Raw genomic sequence first — 23,629 nt, forward strand, 5'->3', positions numbered from 1 at the left:
AAACGTCTCACTTCTGTTCTTGTGCACGCAGGCACCGGCGAGCATGAAATCCGTTCTCCAGGCTGGATGGCTTATGACCGTGGCATTTGGAAATGTCATTGTCCTGATTGTGGCAGAAGGGGCTGGCATGGAACAGGTACATTTTGAGCTTTCTTCTAAACCGCTGTATGATTTATTGCATTGTCAAAGCACTTATTTGTTTATCTTTTGGTCAATCACCAGTGGGTGGAGTTTCTGCTTTTTGCTGCACTCTTGGTGGCGGTCAGCATCATCTTCTCCATCATGGCTTATTTCTACACCTATGTGGATCCAGATCAGCTAGACAAGCTTTTCAAAGAGGATGGAGATGGCGGGAAAGTGGAAAGTAGTAAGAAAGATGAGCTTTCTTTGGGTGATATGCCGAAGCAAACCAAGATGTAGCAAACTGATGTTCGGAGTTTTGAACTATTCAGATCTGTGAATAAGCTAATCGACTTTATTTTTTTCACATCGGACTGTGTATTTTCTTCTAGGGCCTTTATGTGGCATTATGCTGAGCTTTACTGATCAGGGATCAAATTCCAGCTGAATTAGGAGACATTTGTTGTGCTGCAGCAATGTAATGAACATGGTACCTTGCACAAAGAAATCATTTATAGAGATGTAATGCTTAAGAATGTGATGGACTTTACACTTCATATGTTTGGGGTTGGTAAGATTCAATGAAGTCTCTTATAATCTTCAAGACCATTTATTTGACTTATCAAAAGTAAGACAGCATTGCTCTCATAAATGAACTGGTTCAGTATAATTGATCATAAGTTACATCATGTGTAAAATGAAATTCTGCTGATTTCAAAGCTGAATATTAATCCTTGTGAACAGTGATCCTTCAAAATCATTTCGATATGCTGATTTGGTGCTTAAACATTTCTTGTTATTCTTGGTGAAAATAGTTGTGCTGCTTTAATATTTTCGTCAAAACCACTATTCTTTTTTTTCTGTATACTTTAAAAATAGAAAGTTATTTTCTTTGCCACAATGTAAAAGCTTGTGCTGCCACTTTGATCAATTAATATTCATTTATTAGAAAAAAAAAGAAAAACAAAAGTCTTACTGATCCCAAACACTTGCACATATACACTTTAGAAATATCAGTCAATAACTATTATTCCAGTAATGCCTATTTGCACAAGTCAAAGCTCACGTATGTATATAATGCCTGTCAGTCTTGCTCTGTTCAGAGGGTACTCCTTTTCTAGATGACAGTTTATTAAAACAGACTGCTCTGGTTTCATGTATTAAGTCGAAAGGCTGGTGAATGTTGTCAGGGATGGAGTGATTCATGACACTCTTTGAAATAAACTTGTATATATTTGTAACACAATTATTGTGTACATAATTACACCAGAACTGATTTCTGAACCATTTGATCCAACTTTTATTATTGTTATTTTTTTACTCAGACCATTGACAAAGTTCTCTCTGCCTCTCCTCTCTCTCTCTCTCTCACACTCACTCACTCACTCACTCACTCACTCACTCACTCACTCACTCACTCACTCACTCACTCACTCGTGAAAATAGAGGTACTATTTATAGGCTTTGTATTATGAAATAATCACTTAAAGCGACATTTATTGTTATGTTACTAGAATTCTTAGTGTATAATATAGTTTTGTAAGAAAAATCCACAGTCACTATATTTTGATGGTCCGTTTGTTAAATTTAAGTTACATTGCATCTACATGCCAACTAATTCTCATTAGATTATTAGTAGACTGGTAGGTTGAGTTTGGGGTTAGTGTAAATTTGACATGTACTTGCAAAGTTTCTTATAGTCAGTTAAATGTCTTTTGAAAGAGCAGAATCAACAGATATTAAGCAGACAGTCTACTAATACTCAAATGGACCATCAAAATAAAGTGTTACCAAATCCACATTCAGTCAAAAAGTACATTTTATATGTAAAAGACACATTTTTTTACGCTGACCTGCCAAAGCAAACTAAGATCTAGAAAAATGTTTCTTTTTGAACAGTTTAGGGCCTTTAATTGCAAATTTGCTAATCAACTTTTTTTATTATTATTGAACTGTTTGACTCCAAAAAAAGCATAAATATATTTATTTTTCCTCGATTCACGTGATTGGTTTGGGCCGGGTGCGTCTGGCCAAGCTTCTCTGTTCAGGTGATTTCATGTAATTTGTGACTGATGTGGGATGGTAAGGTGACGCTCTCCACATGTATCAAAACCATAGAGCAAACAGACGGCAAAATGGGAAAATGTAAGTTTACGTACTCCTGGTTGGAAAGAGGAGTTTAAACAGAGGCTGAAGCCTGACGCTGAAAACAGCTCCGTAATTTATTCTTTCAAGCTTTGTTTATTCCGAGCTTATCTGAGTCCTATTACACAGTTGTGCTCCACTGATTTAACTACATCAGTTTATTAACAACTGTTTATTAACAGAAAGGTATGATACTGATTAGAACTTGAAGTGACGATGAGGTTTTAAAATATTCTTCTAAAGTCCTAAAAACGTATTTAAATTACCTTTAGGATTCTTGCATATGTCCTGTTTGTTAGCTGTGCTATAATGTTCCTGAGCTTTATGTGGCATTATTTTGACATCTAAAGATCCGAGATTATATTCCAGCCGAATCATGAACTTTATTACAATTCCCTTTAATACTAATACTTTAATAGCAAATTTCTACCCCCAAAATTGTCTGGAAGAGTCAAAATCTCTTTATTTTTAATTTTTTTTTTGTGAGGAAAATGTTTATCCCTGTAAAGTCTGACATGATTATTGGAAAAAATATAGTTCAAGTGGAAGCTTTAGCCCTTATCAACAAGTCTTTCTTTTCAAGTTTTCTTTCTTTCTTTCTTTCTTTCTTTCTTACATTAGGCTTTTTAAGCTCATATAGTTATTCTTGATTATTGATACTATATGAGCTTTAAAAGCCAAAAAAAGCTGAAAAAAATAAAAGAATGAAATTATTATTTTACTTGCTTAAAGTATGGACTATCTGGAAGACGAATTAAAACATGTAGTAAACCTGTGCAAAAGGTTAAAACAAATGATGACACAGTAGACATTATATGGTAAATACATGCACAATGTGAATATACACCTTCTAATCTCACCAAAATGATTGAGTTTTTAATCTATATAAAGTAGCATTTACATGACAAATCAAGAGTGAAGTTCTCTTTGCCGGCACATGATTAGCCTTGTAACCAGAGCGATGACATCAGGGTGAACCAGGCACTCCAGCACATCATTGGTGGAGATGTGCATTTCACCACTTCCTCCTGGATTTTCTGTGTCCTGAAGCACAGACTGACCTGATCTTTGGCCAAGTTTATTATCGCTTCTCAGTTTGTCTTGATCTTTAGTTGTAATCTGGCACTGTGGGGAATCAGTGCAGCTGAAACAACATGAGTCCTTTGTGCTGCTGCATTGAGGTTTCTCAGTTAAATGAACAGGAATGAGATGAGGGCCGAAAGAAACCAAGGAAGGAGGAGACGCTGGACTCTTTAACACTCCACTGAAGTCACGTTTTACAGCCTCTGCTTTAGGCTGATCTTCAATATCGTCTCTCTTCTTGTTCATACAGACCTTTACTGCCAGGTTCAAATACTGCATGTTTTCATCATGAGAAGAAACTCCATCCTAGGGCACACACAACAGTGACGATGGCATGATGTAGTTAAGCAATTCCCAATTTCATTTTTGTACTAAAATAAAATCCACCTTTGTAATTTCAACACTTTTTCTGACCCATTTCTCACACACAGCTATCATAAAGGCTTCAGATTGTTCATTACAACTAGACCCTGTTAACTTGTTAATGATTTGTTTTCACTAAAGGGTTTCATAGATTTTTTTTTTTAATCTGTGTACTTCACCGCAGTACCATTTTCATCTCATACAGTGCATTCGGAAAGTATTCATAGTGCTTAACTTTTCCTACATTTTTTTTATGTTACAGCCTTATTCCAAAATGATTAAATGTATTTATTTCCTCAACATTCCACACACAATACTCCATAATGACAATGTGAAAAAAAGATTTTTTGAAATTGCTGCAAATTCATTAAAAATAAAAAAGCAGAAAAATCACATGTACATAGGTAATCACAGCCTTTGGCGTAAAGCTCTAAATTGAGCTCAGGTACATTCTGTTTCCACTGATCATTCTTGAGCTGTTTCAGCAGGTTAATTGGAGTTCACCTGTGGTAAATTCAGTTGATTGGACATGATTTGAAAAGGCATACACCTGTCAATATAAGCTCCCAGGGTTGACAGTGCATGTCAAGGCCAGAGCCCAGAATAAATCCTATTGAACATTTCTGAAGAGATCTGAAAATGGCTGTACACCATCTCTTCCCATCCAACCTGATAGAGCTTGTAAGGTACGGCAAAGAGGAATGGGCAAAAATCCCCAAAGACAGGTGCCCCAAGCGCTATGAATACTTTCTGCATGCACTGCATTATCTTGTTCAAATCTCTTGTGACCATTTTATTCCTTTTTATTTGTACCTACATCTTTTTTCAGAAGCGCTCAGTGTGACACATGAGTATTACTAAATGAACTAACCCACAGTACACGGCTAACAGGTAAATAAAAGAATGAAATAGATGTGAATGACACATGATTTTGATCATAATCCATCTGTTTTGGTACCACACAGTCACATTCTGAGTTAGCATGGCGTATGTATTACACATTTACATGTTATTTTTCTTTATTATAATTATAACTATTAGAAAAAAAAAGAGGTAGAATTTAAGGCTGCCTGGATTTATTAGGTATGAGTTTGAGTAAAAATTACAGTTCAGCAAGTATTAAGTTCTCATACATTTCTTAAGGTAAAACATTTATAACGGTCTCCAACATCAATTGGTTAAGATGGAGCTGTTTTGACAGGAGCAGTTATGTTTTACGACACATCCAAGCAGTTACAGTTGAAGTCTGAATTATTAGCCCCCCTGTTTATTTTTTCCCCCAATTTCTGTTTAAATGAGAGATTTTTTCTTAAAGACATTTCTAATAGTTTTAATAACTCATTTCTATTAACCATTTTATTTTAATCATTGCCATGATGACAGAAAAATAATATTTTACTAGATATTTTTCAAGACACTTTTATACAGCTTAAAGTGACATTTAAAAGCTTAACTAGGTTAATTTGGTTAACTAGGCAGGTAAAATCTGCAGACTTTTTTTTTTTTTTTTTTTTTTTTGCTATTTCTGCGCAGAATTTTGCAAACAATATGAATTTAAGCAGAAGGACTTTGAAAGTATTTTAATTAAAAACTTAATATATGAGATAAAACGTAATACATTTTTAACTTGTATTTAATGTTTGCAATTCAAAACCAATGAGATTTACTTATTAAGTAATCAAACCAAGTCTCTCATATAATATATCTACTAAATGACCGAAAATATTACTCTATAAACTATATTGTAATTAAGTCATATGAACATTTTCATATTAGTCAATAATGTTACTAAAATTATTTTTATAACTGAATAAATATAAATTTACAGACATTTACACAAGTAATATATAGACTTGGGCTAAAAATATCCGAAAATCTGTGGATTTCTGCGTGCACAGATTCCGTGTGGGCCAACACAAAACTAAAAACAACAACAAAAAGTGAAAGTACAATAGTTTTGTTTCCTAGATTGAAAAGAAATTAACATTCATGTTCAGCAAATAAATTAAAATAAATATATTTTGTTACTAATAAATGTTGTCACTTTTAATCAATTTGATGCATTTTTGCTGAACAAGATTGATGAATATCTCTCAAAGTTGGAAAAAAAACTTGAATTAATTTAATCTAAAATAATTCTGCTAAAAAATATAGACTGATGTCAGTGTAATTTTTTAAACTAATCAGTCTAATCAATTAGAAATGTAATTTATTAATGTCCAGAAACATTATTTGAACAACGGCACAGTGTGAAAGTCAGTTAGGCAGAACTTTTGAGTGCTTTACATAGACTTAAGAACTGTGAATCTCCTCTTGTTTGTTTGTTTGTTTGTGTGTGTGTGTGTGTGTGTGTGTTCGTGTGCACATGCTTGTTTATGTGGTTTACAAGGACACAAAATGTTTAACGACAAAGGTATGACCTACTGTAATTGTACTCTTATGTTAAGGGGATTTACAAGATTGTGTCGTCCTCATTCAAAAAGCTTGAAAATGATATTTAATGTGGCCTTGAAACGTTTGTTATAGGATTCCTCTGAGGGTTGTGCTGGTGTACTGGTGGGGTAAGGCCATATAGCAAGCCATTTTACAGTATAAAATACATTATGCCTATGGAGTGACCTCGTAAACCATACAGTTGAAATCAGAATTATTAGCCCTCCTGATTTACAAGCCTGTACAGTATATATTTCAACCCAATTTCTGTTTAACGAATATTTTCATTTCCGAACATAATAGTTTTAATAACTAATTTCTAAAAACTGATTTTATCTTTGCCATGATGACAGTCAATAATATTTGACTAGATATTTTTCAAAATACTAGTTTTCAGCTTAAAGTGACATTTAAAGGCTTTACTAAGTTACTTAGGCAAGTTAGTTGGCAAATCATTGTACAATGATGGTTTGTTCTGTAGACTATCAATCAAAACAAATATTGCTTAAGGGGGATAATAATATTGATCTTAAAATGTTTTTTAAAAAATGAAAAACTGCTTTTATTCTAGCTGAAATAAAATAAATAAGACTTTCTCCAGACGAAAAAATATTATAGGAAATACTGTGGAAAATCCCTTTCACTGTTAAACACCATTTGGGAAATATTTGAAACAGAAATTTACAGGAGGGCTAATAATTTTGACTTCAACTGTATATACAAGTGTGTTTTTGTGTGTTTGCAGGAGAAAGGTAACACCTCAGTAGGATTGAGCCATTGGTCGCTGTTGTCTAGACTCGGGCTGCTTTTCACAGCACATACAATGGTCTTCGTAAGGGCTTCTGCTACTCTGGCCTCATCATCCATGTCCTGAAACACAAAGACACAACAGCAACTTTTACAGCTTTTCTGGCATTAAGGTGAGAACACGCACCTGACAAAATTTAAGATTAAAGGCTTTTTGGCTTTTCTAGTTTCTATTATTTCGACACACAGATCGAAAATACTTCAGTTGAAAAAATATAGACTTTTTCATTTAGCCTTTATTTTTAGTTATGAGTTTAAACAAAACTTATTTCCAGAAAAGTTTATATTCATGATACCAATGTTTGAACATAAGAATAGAAAATAAATATATATTTGATAAAATAAACCAACGCATAAATTGCAATACATACATATGAAGTCAATATTTGTATTAATTTATTTTTTAAATATTTCCTAAATTATGTTAAACAGAGCAAGGAAATTTTCACAGTATGTCTGATAATATTTTTTCTTTTGGAGAAAGTCTTATTTTTTTTTTTCGGCTAGAATAAAAGCAGTTTTGATTTTTTTTAAAAAACATTTTAGGGACAATATTATTAGCCCCTTTAAGCTATTTTTGATAGTCTACAGAACAAACCATTATTATACAATAACTTGCCTAATTACCCTATCCTACCCTAACCTGCCTAGTTAACCTAATTAACCTAGTTAAGCCTTTAAATGTCACTGTAAGCTGTATAGAAGTGTCTTGAAAAACATCCAGTAAAATATTATTTACTGTCATCATGGCAAAGATAAAATAAATAAGTTATTAGAAGCAAGTTATTAAAATTATTATGTTTACAAATGTGTTGAAGAAAATCTCTGTTAAACAGAAATTAGGGAAAAATAAACAGGGGGCGAATCATTCGTATTTTTAACTGTAGCACATCTTTAACTGTATTTTTAAAAGACCTTTTAAGTTTTTTCTCCTTCACTGAGCCATAAATCTCCATTTCAGCAGCACTAACACCGAACATTGCAGTTTTATCGACATCTGTGTTCTTACATTTATTTTTGGAAGAGGGATATCTTTAAACAGAATATGTCTATTATATACAACATTTTAGTCTACAAAAAAGTGAAACATCCTTCTTATTTTGGCTGTTTGCATTAGTTTCTGAATTGTGGAGTGATGAAAAGAGATGTGCAAGCTTATACGGTATACTGGCATATTGGAAAGCTCTGTGATTATGCAAGATGTGTTTTACAGCTAGAAATTGCAGCATCTCAGCATGAAAAAAAAAAACGCACTGAGCAGAAGCAATGCTTTATAGCAAATTATTCAGCAGAGTTATAAATATGGCGCTGTGATTTCTACAATGTGGAACACGTGAATCACAGAATCTAGTCATAAAAAGGGAATTTATTAACAGTGTTACGAGGAATAAATCAGAAGTAGTGCTGTTCACCTAATCGGACAGCAAGGTGGGCAAGTGTTCTTTCTAACTGCACAACAATAAATTAGGTCTATTTAATAATGCATACATAATGAAAAATGTAAGTGGGTACGGAAAGTATTCAGACCCCCTTACATTTTTCATGCTTTGTTATATTGCAGCCATTTGATAAAATCAGTTCAAAGTAAGTTTTTGCCTTATTAATGAGCACACAGCCACCCATATTGACAGGGTGTAAATAATTAGGATTATGTGATATTTCAATTTATCTTTTTCTAATAAATCTGCAAAACTGTCAACAATTCTGTGTTTTTGGTCAATATGGGGTGCTGTGTGTACATTGAGGAAAAAAATTACTTAAATGATTTTAGCAAATGGCTGTAATATAACAGAGTGAAACATTTAAGGGGGTCTGAATTCTTTCTGTTTCCACTGTATATATTTTTTTGATTGAACTTAACCAAGTAATAAAATTTGAGGATAATAAAATAATTTGAGGATAAATATTTCATTGAGTCTACCTGTCCCCCCAAAAGTGTATTGTACAAGTTGTAAAATTGTAATATAAAATTGAGTTTCATGTTGATGTTTTCAATTGACTTGACAAGCAAATAAATCAGGGTATCCGTGGGGTCTTAAAATGTCTTAAATTTAAAAAAAACAATTTTAGGCCTTAGAAATTCATAAATTCACTGAATATTGCCTTGTAGGTCTTAAATCATTTTAAACGGCTCTTTAATTTCCTTTTGTTTATGTAAAGCTACCTTTCCCAGTACTGGGTTGTGACTGGAAGGGCATCGGCTATGTAAAACATATGCCAGACCAGTTTGCGACCCTTGATAAATCAGGGACTAAGCTGAAGGAAAATGAATGAATGGATGAATTAATGTAAAGCTACCTAATCGATCCAATGTATATTCAAACACCAATAATCCATCCCAATAAAACGTTTAGCCAAACTATATTCATAACTAATATTAGAACAGTCTGTTGTGCATACATGTAGAGTTTTTGTACACAGCTGGTTCTGCTTGTTTTGACAGTTTTTTTTAAATATATAAGAAATATAAAATCTAAAATAACTAATTTGACGGGCAAGTACATTTTTCTCTGCTTGACCATTAAAAAAAAAAAAAGGTCTTAAATTTGACTTGGTAAAACCTGCAGAAACCCTGTAAATATTATTACTAATATTTAATGTTATTATTGAAACTATGAATTGAAATTTTAATGTTATTAATGTAACTATTAAAACAAAGTCCATAAAAATTAATAAAAATAAATTAATTTCAATATAATAATATTATTAGAAGTAATATTAATATTCATATTTATATTATTAGTAGTAATATTAATATTAGTAGTAATATCAATATAATAATTTAATAAATATAAAAATCAGGCAACTAGTTTGATTAATAAAAACATATGTAACTAATAAAACAAATTCCAGAAAAAAAGATTCATAAAAAATAATTAAAATATAATATTATTATTAGTAGTAATATAATTAATAATATAAATATTAGCTGTACTATAAAATAATTTAATAAATTAATTAGAAAGTTAAATTAATAAAAATGTGTACTTATTAAAACAGTCCAAAAAAAAAAACATATTAATAAAAATGTAATTAATTACTTAAAACATAATATATATCGTAGTGGTAATATTATTAGTAATATTAATAATAGTAGAAATTTAAAATAAGTTTATATTTTTTAAATAAATTAATCAGACAATTAAACAAATAAGATTAATAAAAAATATGTAACTATTAAAAAAAAGTGTAGAAAAAAATCCTAAAAATAAAATTAATTACAATTTAATATTATTTTATTAGTAATATTATTAGTAATATTAATATTAGTAGTAATTAATACATAAATCTCAATACCATCTCAATCCAGGAGTTCACACTGACAGTCACTGGATCCACTGACTCCACATAGTGCCACCAGTGTCTGGGCACAAACAGGACCTGATCGAAGACAACAGCAGACACTCATTATCACATATTTTATCATTGTTATAACAATCTGACTACAAGCTACATTTTTAACACTGATGTCACACTTTCTTAGTGTTTAATTTGTTCCTCTATTGCTTCAATGACAACAGCCTATTGAAGTTGCATTAAAATGTATGTCAATTTAAGCTTATGCTTCAATAAAAGAGCAACGCATTTCCCAGTACAATATCAGAAGCGTTTTTAACCCAACTGAAAGTGCAAATTGAAAAACTCTTTTCCACCAGATGGCAGCTGTGCTCCATATATCCTCACATAATTTAAGTCAGAGAAAAATCAATACCCTAGCAATATTTATAAGACTAGATGGGGTCAATCGATTTTTACACGCAGGGGTTTTTATTCCAAGCAAACTCCCGATAATAATGACAACAAAGGAGTAATCAATTATTCAGTCAAATGTCAGAAACAGATCCTTGAAAAAGAAAAACGGAGCCAGAGGTGCTGGAACAGACAAAGTTAGGTGAAGAGAAAATAAGTTTTTTTTAAGAGTGTTAATTAATATTTTATCATTTCATATAAATTATGTAAACACTATACATAATTTTATTGTTTGTTTTATTGACTTTGTGCTTTTGTCATTTATATTTGTATTCAATTTTGTAACTGACAACATTTGAGATATATTTTTAATACATTTTAAAAGTAACCATTTGATTTGAACTTTATTTTTTAAATAAATTTATTACAGTTTTATTAACAAAAAACAACACTAAAAATATAACAATATTTGCAAATCTTGTTAAAATGCTTTTGCCATTTTATTATGTTTTTTTTAAATAATCGTATGCAAACAAACACACTAAATGACAAGAAATGTTAGGAGTAGCCTTTTTTACAAAATAAAACAAAAATACATCAAACTCATAACTTTAAATTGTAAATCCAGAGACAATAATTTTTTTTTTTTTATTTCAGGTGCCCTCCTAATGTTTTCCATAACTGTACATATATGTGTATTTGTTTTCCTTTCACAATACAAAATGTTCTCCAATTCATCTCCATGCTAAACCTATTCTTATTTGAACTTAATTTTTTTCATACTTTATTTATAAGGTTTTTTTATATACATTTGCACAAAACAGAAAAAGACAGTCAACAACAACAAAACAGAATATATAAACAAATATCCCCAACACTACTTACCCTTTTGTGGCTTTAACAGAAGATATACATAGCTAACAGTCTGCAAACATACATTCCTCGAGCGTCACCCAAATGCACAGCAAGTGTACATATAGAGTGCATACACAACTTCATTACAGTAATGACAAAATGCAAAAAGATATACGATACACATAAAAAGTGAACAGTTCAGTGTGTGATAAAAGGAAGGTTCTGTACACTTTTCTTACAAGCACTGCCATTGTGAAAGGCATTGCAAGGTTATAGCGACATGAAAGAGAAATAAAAAAAATAAAATAAAAAATAAAATAAATAAAATAAAAAAATACATAAAGAAAAAAGGGGTTCAATTTTTAAACAAAGAATGACAAAACTCTTCTTTTTAATCAAATGTTAATATTTGACTTCATTTCAGTGCTTTTGCTATTGTATTGTATTTTTTGCTTATGTTATGCAACAAAAAACACTTAATGACAATATTTTTTTCAAATTTGGAAGAAATTTCATGAGTAGCCTAGTTTACAAAATCAAACAAAAAATAAACTCATAACTATAAATTGGAAATGCAAGGAATTTTCTTTTAAATTTCAAGTGCTCTCCTAATTTTCTCCATAGCTGTTCACATGTATGTGTATTTATTTTTCATTCACAATACAAAATATAATTTTTGGTCATCATATTCACCCCTATGTTAAACCTATGTGGTCATAAAAAAAAAAAAAAAAAAAAACTAGCCCTCTAAACAGAACAACATGCAAATGAATCTGATCGGAATGTGATATCGTAATATCATATGTCGTAACTTTGGTCGTAATATCATCCTTAGAGCTAGGGCTGCACAATATATCACCTCAGCATCGATATCGCAACGTGCGAATCTGCAATAGTCAAATCGCAAGATATGCAATGTTGTGTTGGGATTGTAGTTGACCAGAAAATAGATTTTTTTTAGGTACGCATGTGACCATGCAGGATTTCATATGCGGATATAAACCATTTAATTGCATTTAATTATTGACTAGAGTAGTCAACATTTGAAGTGGATCATAAAAGTGTTTCAGATTTGTCCTAAGACAAGAATGGATGTTGCTGAATACTTTTATAAAAGGTTTGAGTGTAATTTAAAATTTGATCTTTTAATTTCTGTGCCTCAATACTGTTAGACTCTCCAGAAAACCATAAAGCACTGTTTATTTTATTTGTATCTTTGTTTTTGATTACTTTATGCTTGTGATATGTTTATTATGTTTTACGCAGGCACAAAATCATTACAATTATAATAAAATTATGAATTCTTTCCAAATAGAGTTGTTAGTCGTATTGTAAAATTCTATTCATATCGCAATGTATAATGTATAAAAAACGAAATATCCCAATGTCTGTTTTTTTCCAATATTGTGCAGCCATACTTAGATAGAACCATTCAAATTTAGTACAGGGTAGTGGACATTTTAATAACATCGGCTCTTAAAAGTCCAACCTCTGCAATGAACACACCTTTCATAATTTTTTTTTTACCTCAAATAATTCAGAGCTCAAGCCACACTGTAAATACAGGCATTGTTTCGGCTATAGTTTCCCGTTTGTTCACTCTCACAGAGAATGAAGTTTGTGTCTCTCCTCTTCATTAGTATGCTGTGTAAAGTGTGCGAGCGCTGTGTTGGACCGCCGCTAATTGCCTTGCCACCGTCTCGCCTCTCAAAGAGCTTGATCAGAGAGCTTTCACACACACATACACACACGCTGCTTGAATCTGAAGGAGGACGGTATGCTACAAAACACACACTGCTTTATTCTGTCACTAAAATACACAGATAGCAGACTGATTGTTGTGATGCGAGATTCAAAAAGACACTCGAGGGAACATCATGTTGAATGTCTTTTGTAAATGTACCATCAATGACGTCACATCACTTGTTGGTCAATTAAGGAAGTCTTCATTTGATTGTGTGTGAATTATACACTGGATTTTCTGCGTCACATGGCATTTAAAACAAGGCCTTTTTCATATCTACATTTTTAATGATTACATATTTGTAAGTTCAGAAATCCATTTGCACAAAAGGTAAATGCGACTTTCCTTTAGCTCATAATTCTGACTTTTTTACTCCTCAAAATAGCTTGATGTGAACTTTGCATGTTCTTAAGGTAGAGTTGTGGGAAATATTGACAAAATCAAATGCAATTCTGACTTTTCTACTCACAATTCTGATTTCTTAAACTTCAATTGCTAGTTTCAAAGTCCAGTTCTGAAGGGAGGAAGGCTATTTGCAAGTTTATGTTAAAATTCTAAATTTATAACTTGGAGTTTTAAGTTCATGTTATGCCATACCATGTTCTGTATGACAGCATTTAGACTTTCTTGTAAAATATAATGATGATGGAAGAAGTTGTGGTAGGTTATTCGGGATGTGGTGGGTTTCTTTAGGTTATTAAAGGTGTTTTCTGTCACTACATGTTTAGGCTGCAGAAATACATTCAGTGTAAGCTGCACGATTAATCATAAAAAAAAAATCGGGATCTGAACACACACGTAACATAATAATAAATGATGGTGATCTGCATGTTTATTAATCCTTCAAATCACTGCAATCAAATCTGAGTTAGTTATGAAGTTACAAACAATCAAATAACACAGAGGTAATGAGATAACAGTTTATAATCTAGATAAAACCTAGATAATAAAATGATTATGGCAAAGATTAAAATCATCGTCATATGAATTTAACTTGATGCTCAAAAATTAAAGTTGTCAGCAGCAATTACATTATTTAACCAAAAGGTGGTGACAACCAGCCATAAAAATATGCCACTGAATAATTCTTCAAAAATGACACATCTAGTAATGAAATGAGTGAAAAACTGAATCATTTATTGAAAATTAGACTAAAATAAAAATGATTTGTACAAATTGTTAGATTTCTACATTTTGCATTATCAGCAACAGTTGTAGTAACAGTGAATTTTTTCACTGTAATGAATATTTTACAGCTTATTTTTATTCAGTTGATTATTTCTTTATTTTATTATTAGTAGTAGTTTTTCTTCATTTGGTTTTTATTGAAGTTTCCAAGTTTACATACAGAAACAACCAAACATCAGAATGCAGAAATTGTAAAAGTAAATGAAATGATGAAATACAAAAAAAATTCCATGAGTAAATAAATATGGAAGGTACATTAATGATACAAGGACATTATAAGAAAAATCAAATAATTACACTCATAACTGTTTTATATATCATTAAAAAGAAAACAGATAAAACTAATTTGTTGTTTTTAAGTTACAATTCTATTGTGTACTTTTTTTAACCATTTTGTGGCATCCAGTCTACCCTTTTTAGGAAAAATGTATTACCTAAACTATATACATATGAAACTGAGGATGGTACTTTTAGGGTCTTAAATGTACATTTTATTTATTTGTTTATTTTTAAATAGGTATTTTTCTTCTCACTGTCTTTTATGTTTTCTCTCATTACAAACAATAATAGACAAAATAAAATTCACTTCTTTCTGACTATACATCATTTTATTTTCAATAAAATTACTGGTTCCAAGTTCTGTTTGTCAAAACTAAAAGTGACTTGCAGTACTGTTTTTTTTAAATGGAAAGCAAATTAAATTTGTCTCCTGTTTTTGGCTGATCCGAAAAATGGTCCGATCCGTGACAAAAAACCATAACATGATTCAAACTGTAAAATTTGTAATCCAACACACCACTAATTCTTGCACAGCCAGACATATAGAGTTATGGGATTGTTTTGGAAATAACATACATTGAACCAATCATCTTGTATTCCCTTTAAGAGCGAGTTGTGGACACACCATCGAGGATTTGCTATTTACATGGCGGACTTTTTAAGCTGAAAAAAAAAATCAACACTTCAGCTGTGAGGATTTGCTCGTGCATAAGGTTAACGCTAGCAGATCGACATTGGATTTGCACCAATGGCCCCTGAGGTGAAGAAGGCATGGGAGGAGGTAGGGTTTTGAGGTGTAGACAATAATAATCTTTTACATCTATATTTTCCATATTTAAAGATGTTAGTGTGCTGCTGTGCATCCTTGTGTGTGTAATAAGCAATGTGGACCAATGTACTGTATAAATGCATATCATTAACGTGCTCTTTAAATAACAAAAAAGCCTACAACATTGACTTTAGATCAGCCTTTAGTTGGTCAATAGCATGGTTTATTTCAGTTGCTTCAAAATAGCAACACATCAACTACGAAACTTAACAAACCTCCTTTTCAGACCAGCACAAATGCATTTCCTATTTAAACAATGTGGCGCAAGACAGGAAAATCATACCTGTGCCAGGCTGAAACTAGCAAAAAACAACTGCATTGTTCCTGATGCCAGGTCTATGATAGCACCCTAGGTGTTTTAATTATTCTTGAATTGTCATAAAATGTCATGAAGGCCTACCTGACCAGGCTGCAGTGTGACGGTGTAAAGCCGAGCTCGTCCATATGCTGGGAACTTCTTCAGGTCAGGCCGAATCACATTGACATGACTAAATACGCTGGACTCCTCATATGGTACACGTGTTGGGTATAGACAGGCTGTGTCATCAGGAGGGAAGAGATGCCATCGTTTTCTGGTGAAACAATGACAAATACCATAAAGACGGCATAACCACACAGAACAATATATAGAAATATTTTGAGTATGGTTTGCATTGCCGGCGATAAGTTGGACTTGTTTCCAGTGCATGTTAGACTCCAGCAGGGCTGCCCTTTGTCACCAATTCTGTTCATAATTTTTATGGACAGAATTTCAAAGTGCAACCTTGGGCTGGAGGGGGTTCAGTTCGGCGACCACAGGATTTCATCTCTGTTATTTGCAGAGGATGCTGTTCTGTTGTCTTCATAGAGTATGGACCTTCAGCATCCCTTTTGTTGGGGGGGGGGGGGGGGGGGGGGTGCTGCTGAGTGTGAAGCAGCTGGGATGAGAACCAGCACCTCCAAGTCTGAGGCCATGGTGCTCCAGCGGAAAAAGGTGGTTTGCCATTTCCAGGTTGGAGGAAAATCCTTATCCCAGGTGGCGGAGTTGGGGTTTTGTTCACGAGAGAGGGAAGGATGGAACATGAGATCGACAGGCGGATTGGTGCAGCGGCAGCAGGAATGCGATTGATGTTACGGTCAGTTGTGGTAAAGAAGGAGTTGAGCCGAAAGACAAAGCTCTCGATTTACTGGTCAATCAACGTTTCTACTCTTACCTATGGTCATAAGCTTATGACCGAAAGGTCAAGATCTCGGATAAAAGCGGCCAAAATGAGTTTCCTTTGCAGGGTGGCAAGGCACACCTTTATAGGTAGGCTGAGCTGCTCTGTCACCCGGGAGGAGCTCAGAGTAGAGCAGCTGCTCCTCCACATTGAGAGAAGTCAGCTGAAATGGCTCCGGCATCTGTATCGGATGCCTCCTGGATGTCTACTTAGGGAGGTGTTCCAGGCATGTCCCACGGAGAGGAGACCCAGGACATGCTGGAGGGACTATGTCTCTCAGCTGGCCTGGGAACAACTCGGGATTCCCCCAGAGGAGCTGGAAGAAGTGTCTGGGAAGAGCAGAGTCTGGGGTTCTCTCCTAAAGGCTGATTTATACTTCTGCATCAAGTACACGCATATGCTACGGCACAGCCTACGTGTGGACACATAAGCCCCTTTCACACATACAGACCTTTCCGGAAAATTACTGGCAATTTTCCGGAAAGGTTGTATGTGTGAACAGGCCCTTTTTGAAAATACCGGTAAATTCGTTCTGGCTATTTTCCGGAAAGAGAAGTTGTAACATTACCGGCAATTTGCCGGAATGCTGCGCTGTGTGAACGCAGAAGGAATATTTCCGGAATAAGCGCGTGCACGTCTAGAACGTGCTGACGTAAGACTTCTGCTTTAGCCAATCACAACAGTCAGACGCATTTACGTCCGCGCGGTTTGTGAGAATAAAAGCCTTTGAATATTTTTCCAGACGCATTTAGCTGCTAGAAGTTAGTCAGATAACGTCTATATGTTCTCCTTAATGCCAACTGTGCAAATAATCATCGATAAGATGCTTATGATAAGCCGTTGTTTGTTTACCTTCAAGCTTTGCGTGTGCCCATGAAACAGCCTGTGAGCGCCTGCACACGCACATATTATGAACATCTCGACATGCGAATATGATCCTGTGAAAGTTGTTTACAATATTGATCATCAAAAGAGTTTGTAATTTAGTCAAATGTTTACAAATACAAGCGCAGCCGTTTAAAGCTCATTTGTGGTGAATGATGTCAGAATTTACCGGTATTTTGGAATGGATGTGTGAATGCTCTTTTCCGGAAAATTTCCGTAACGTCCTCGCCTGTGTGAACAGCGCTTTTTTGTATATACCGGTAAAGTCGTTCCGTAAATTTTCCGGATATTTACCGGTATCACTGTGTGAAAGGGGCTATTGTCCTCGCCTTAGGATGTTGGTGACGCTGACGCGCATCTTTCAAAATATTTACTACACGTTGCAACGACTTGTAGCGCAAGCTCTGTGATCGGTCGGCTTGGTAGTGCTGATGAGTGTGGGCAGCCCTGCGAGACTTATGCAGCGAGTGTTTACAAGTGTGGAGTCCCGTAAAGGAGCTCTAGATGGAAACTGTTGTTTTGTGTTAACCTTATGATTTAAGTTGTTGCACGTCTGCCAATTCCAGCCTCAAAATGAGCGAGTTTGAGGCACTTGTACATTTAAGGTAAACAAACATTACACAAAGGAACATGAACATCTCACTGCCAGCTAGCGTTTCGGACGTGTTATTGCAGAGCAACAGAAACAGCATGCAGAAGTATAAATGCATGGCAATGCGCAAGGCATGTGCCATGGGTCACGTCGATCTCTTGATGCAAAAGTATAAACCAGGCTTAAGACTGTTGCCCCCACGACCCAGCCCCGGAAAAGCAGATGAAAATTAGATGAGATTGTATAATCTTCATTACATATATGCCGTATCAATCTTTCTTGAAAAGCTAAAATGTTAAATCCCTGTGCCTAAATGCTTTAAACTGGCTAGAAATGCGTACACCGTCACGTGCCATAAAAATATGCAAGTGATCTTTTTTTTTTTGCTGATTTTATAATTAATTATTGCAATTACTACACAATCATGTGTGTTTAAAACTCCTGCTTAATCATAACCCTGAAACTATTGTGGATGTGCATGTTGCTATATCGATGCTAAAATGCCCTAATGTTGACACACCGATGAATGGGAATGCTAGCAGATTAGCTTTCTCAAACTACGAAGAAGCTACTTGCAAGTGAGATTACACAATTCTGCGACTTCTGCGGCAGGCAATCTTGACACGAGGAGTCTCAATGAGCAATTATAGAGACAAGACGAGCCCCACAGAGAGATAAGATGGTGGAGGAGGTTCTGCATTATCAGCTTCAGCTTCTCTCAATAGAGCAAATAACACCTCTCGATAGCTGCTCACGTCAATGCTCTCTCCATTTCTTGTGAGCCTCCTTTTGAATGCCTTTTCTTTCAGCAACCCTGGATTGAATCAGAAACCTTAGCATAAGGCGAGATAGCGCTCTTGTCAATATTTGAAGGAATCACATGGCGTTCCTATAAACCGTGTTCATAGAATAAGCCAAATTGGCAGTTTTGCCCGAGGCTTATCTTGTCCAGGGATTTATCGACAGCTGCTCATCAAAAACTAGTCTCAGTTAAACCGTAAAAAGCAGAAGGGTTCATACAAGTGCACGAAAATACAATACAATAGCAGTATTATGGGTTCTTTTTTTTATTAAATGGTGACATTCACCCCTTGAAATTGGTTTTCTGGGGCATTTAAGAGGGCACATTGTTTCTAACATATGTCAGATAGTTCAGTTGAATCGGCTACCTGCTATATGACATATATCATTGAAATAGGTGTCATGACAATTCACTCTTGTCTCTGTGGCACTCGATTCAGCCAAAAGAAAAAGAAGAAAATCTAGCATTCGCTTACTTTGTCACAACATATTGGTGTTGTCAGCTAATGTACTACAATATACTTAGGTACTAAAATGACTAAAACTGAAATATAAATAAATAAAAGGTTATTGTATAACTAGAAACTTTTACAATTAAAAGAAATGAAAAACTTTAACTTCAAATTAACACAAACTTTAGAATGATTTGCCATAGAATTTAATCCACCCTTTTGTTCCACAGTCATTCACAATACGTTATTAGTTAGACGGCCACTGGATAATTTAAAACAATCTAATTTTCATTTCAATATACCATGATTAACCGCACAAGACATATTTACCTTCACCTTCAAAAACATTATTTCACAGGAAAATAACATATAAATTATCACAATTCACTTATTCATGTCTACATCAATACAATGAAATTCTGACTGTCCAAAACATTAAAAAATACATTTTCATTTAATTTATGAATCCAAAACGCTTCTCTTTGTAATAATCTTTTATTCTGATTACCTCCTCTACGTTACTCAAATACATCTTTGATTCCTTTATATTTAGTTGTTAAACGTCATAAAATCTATAAAATGTCTTGCTACTGCTGAAGTTATATCTTGTCATCGTTTGCAGAAATTGTGCGGCAAGTCAGAATTTGGTAAAGTGTAAAGAATTTTTGCAACAGGTAAAAATATAAAATAAAAACCTGTATTACCTGCTCTACTCATAATGTGTTCTAGATGTTAAAATGTCAGTGCCAAAAGATATACACAGGGAAGTCAGTTGAAGTTGCGATGTAGTGAACATAAATAAAGTATACGACGACATGGTACAACTTCAGCAGTAGCAAGACATTTTTATAGATTTTGGACATGACGTTAAACAACTAGAATGCTTAGAAATGGAAGAAGTATTTAAGTCACATAGATGAGGTAATCTGAATAAAAGATTAATACAAAGAGAAGCGTTTTGGATTCATAAATTAAAATCACTCACACCAAGAGGAATAAATGAGGAGTTGGACCTTTCTGCGTTTCTTTAATGGTTTTTTGTTTAGCTATAATACTGTGAATCATGGATTTTGAGCATGTAATGATACAAATAATGAGATAGAACATTTTTCTTTTTTAAATGTTTTGGACTGTCAGAATTTAATTGTATTGATGTGGACATAAATAAGTGAATGATAATAATTGATATGCTATTTTCCTGTCAAATAACATTTTTGAAGGTGAAGGTAAGTATTTCTACTGTATTTAATTAATGTATTGAAATGAAAATGAGATTGCTTTTAGTTATCGAGTGGCCATCTAATTAATGACGTAATGTGATTGACTATGGGACAAAAGGGTGCAGTAAGAGAATTGTGTCACAAATTGAGAAAGGCATTGTGCTGAAACGTCTGTGTTTTGTATCACCTGAAGAATGTAAAATAAAAACTTTAAAAAGCAATTATTTACTGAGTGCAAATCATGACCTTCTGAATGACAAGATTAATGCATCAAAAAAGTTTCTAGTGTGCAGGGCAAACTTCATTACTAGAATTTAATGGAAATAATTAGTATTAAAGAAACAAAAATAAAATACAGCCAGATAAAAATAATAAATAAATATTTTTCAAGAAATGACACGAATATACCAAAATTACAATAATGAAAAAAACAAATAACTTTTAAAAACTGAAGATGCCTTGGACACTAATATATAAAAAAAATATTAAAAGGACATTTCACTAAAAGAAATGAAAAAAAACAAAAAAACAATTGTTTGTCTTAGCAATTGACACAAATAAAATACATTTATGCTCTAAAATTACTAAATTGACATTAAAATAAAGCTAAATACAAAATATGATGTATGCATGCATTAAAAGTTCATTTAAAATATTAAACAATATAAATATAAATAAGACTACAATAAAGATTCTTGAAAATTTAATAATGTTTGCAAACAGAATAACAGAAAAAAAAAATGAACACAACATGCAATTAGCATGATTTGCTATGGAATTAATACTGAAAATAATAAACTGAAATAATTAGTACTAAAGATCACAAAACAATATTAAGAGCTATTAACAATATTAAGAAATATTAAGAACAAAAAAATGAAAATGACAAAAGCACAAATCAATGTTACTACAAGAAATTAAAAAATATATTATATTTACTCATTACCTTTGTAATATAAAAACATGGTATGTTACATTAGCTTTTAGATCGCTTTACTGAATTCCATAATATAAAGATTCAAACATGAAAAACAATTGCTTGCCTAAGCAATTTCCACAAATAAAATAACTTCATGCTCCAAAATGACTACATTAACAAAAAAAAGTTAAACAGAAAATGTGTGTGTGTGTGTGTGTGTGTGTGTGTATTAAAAGTCCAAAAGTTATATCAATGCAGAGTTAATGCTTTACAAATGATTAATTAACTATTGGCTTATGCTTAATAAATGATTCATAGTGTGCAGTTATTATAGTGTTTCCAAATGTTAATACATAGGTAAAATATGAAACAATATATAGACCTAAACCTGGATGAGTTGTTGGTTCATTCCGCTTTGGCGACCCCTGATGAATAACAGGGCTAAGCCGAAGCAAAATTAATGACTGAATGAAAAAATAAATAATACTAAAATAATGTATATTATTGGCATGATATACTATGTAATTTAACTGAAATAATCAGTACTAAAGTTCATAAAACATATATATATACACACACACACACACACACACACACACACACACACACACACACACATACATACATACACATATATATATATATATATATATATATATATATATATATAGATATGTTTTATGAACTTTAGTACTGATTATTTCAGTTAAATTACATAGTATATCATATATATATAATCATATATATATATAAAAGAAAATGACAGAAGCACATAATATTAGCAAAATAAATGAATGAATGAATAAATAAATAAAATAGTGTTAGTAAAATACAAAAAAATGTAAAAATCTAATAATTATTGGGTCTTTTGATAACATTTTAGCCCCTTAAACCTGATTAAGTCCCTGCTACTCACCTGCCTTGAATCTGGAACACAAGATTGCAACCGTAAGAGTCGAGGTGACATGGAGTATTGGCACACTGTGTACCAATCCAAAGTGTGCTGTCACGTCCATCTCGACCAGGAAAGCCAAAGTCAGACCACACCACATCCTGCAGTCATAATGCTTGTGTTTACAAAGAGCGAAAAACAATTTGATCACCAACTGATGTCAATTCTTTTCAATCAAGCAAGCAAGAACCACTCAGAGATGCTGCCCTTGAAGGCAAATAATGAAAGCATTCCCGTGTCCAGGGGACTGTAAATGAGATGGTATGTAATCAGGCCCTCAGCGATGTTTAAACTACCCTATTCGTCATTTAAGAGATGCCCGTGTCCGCGCCCGACACCCTGGCTGCCAGCAAGAATATTGGCACCTCATAAACATTTATTATCATTTACCAAAAAAAATGAAAGCTAGAAATGAACATTAGGCTATTGTTCCCCTGGCTGAGGAAGACAAAGCAAAATAAATTGGCAGAAAATATCATTAAATGTTCACAGAATGACAATGATTCGCCATCGGTTATATTTTAGCGAAATCATAAAAGAGCTAGGACTGATTAATTGCTCTTCGCATCTCATATTTTTCATATTCCCAGTCTTGTGATACATTTTCACGAGCTGTTGTAACAACTTTAGGCTAATAAACAGCTTCAGAGAGCTCGTAAAATAAAAGGTAAGCATCCTCGGGAGACAAGGCAATACATACTAATGAATGTTGGACTGTGTTTATTGATCAGAGCTGATGTCGGTGACGTGCCTCATGTGCTGTTTAACACCACTTCATGAAAAATTGTCTGCTCTTGAGCATAACTGGCATGTGGAAAAAATGGCAAATGGGTTAATGTGCTGCTTGATGAGGTCTGAGAGTATGATTGATGGCGAGAGAAAATGAAGAGAGTACTGTCTTGTCCATTTGTTTGATTGAAATGGAGCTCATTTTAGCTGTTATGAAAAAAACAATTCACAATAGTGGAATGTTGTTGTAATTCATTACAATTTTATATTGCTTGAAGGGTTTGTCCTCTACAGTATCATATTTTAAACTTTAGTTGATGTGTAATGTAGCTGTGTGAACAAAC

The 23,629-nt window shown here is 33.2% G+C and overlaps 2 protein-coding genes and 1 long non-coding RNA gene across 7 annotated transcripts in view; 2 read left to right on the forward strand and 1 right to left on the reverse strand.

Annotated features, from left to right (window-relative positions):
• slc15a2 (solute carrier family 15 member 2) overlaps positions 1 to 1,404 on the forward strand; it is a 19,432-nt gene extending 18,028 nt beyond the window's left edge. The window contains exons 22-23 of the mRNA NM_001039828.2: positions 32 to 136; positions 223 to 1,404. Coding sequence (NP_001034917.2) covers positions 32 to 136; positions 223 to 420 — 303 coding nt within the window. The 3' untranslated portion in view covers positions 421 to 1,404. The remainder of the gene's footprint in view (positions 1 to 31; positions 137 to 222) is intronic.
• Positions 764 to 23,629, reverse strand: part of hspbap1 (hspb associated protein 1) — a 27,873-nt gene continuing 5,007 nt past the window's right edge. The window contains exons 4-8 of one of the 4 annotated variants that reach the window (XM_087266328.1): positions 22,521 to 22,657; positions 15,937 to 16,108; positions 10,249 to 10,332; positions 6,904 to 7,014; positions 764 to 3,654 (exon numbers count right to left, since the gene is read on the reverse strand). In XM_087266328.1, coding sequence (XP_087122454.1) covers positions 3,175 to 3,654; positions 6,904 to 7,014; positions 10,249 to 10,332; positions 15,937 to 16,108; positions 22,521 to 22,657 — 984 coding nt within the window. In that variant the 3' untranslated portion in view covers positions 764 to 3,174. 4 annotated transcript variants of the gene reach the window in all.
• LOC147835362 (uncharacterized) lies at positions 4,280 to 7,064 on the forward strand. Of its 2 annotated transcripts, none has more exons than XR_015499723.2 (3): positions 4,280 to 4,397; positions 4,541 to 4,602; positions 6,890 to 7,064. It is a non-coding gene; the product is annotated as an uncharacterized LOC147835362 (long non-coding RNA). The 2 variants fall into 2 exon arrangements; XR_015499724.2 differs by having other exon boundaries at positions 4,299 to 4,436; positions 6,890 to 7,025.

Source organism: Danio rerio, chromosome 9 (genome assembly GCF_052040795.2).
Source record: "Danio rerio strain M-AB ecotype USA chromosome 9, GRCz13ab, whole genome shotgun sequence".
Taxonomy (NCBI): Eukaryota; Metazoa; Chordata; class Actinopteri; order Cypriniformes; family Danionidae; genus Danio; species Danio rerio.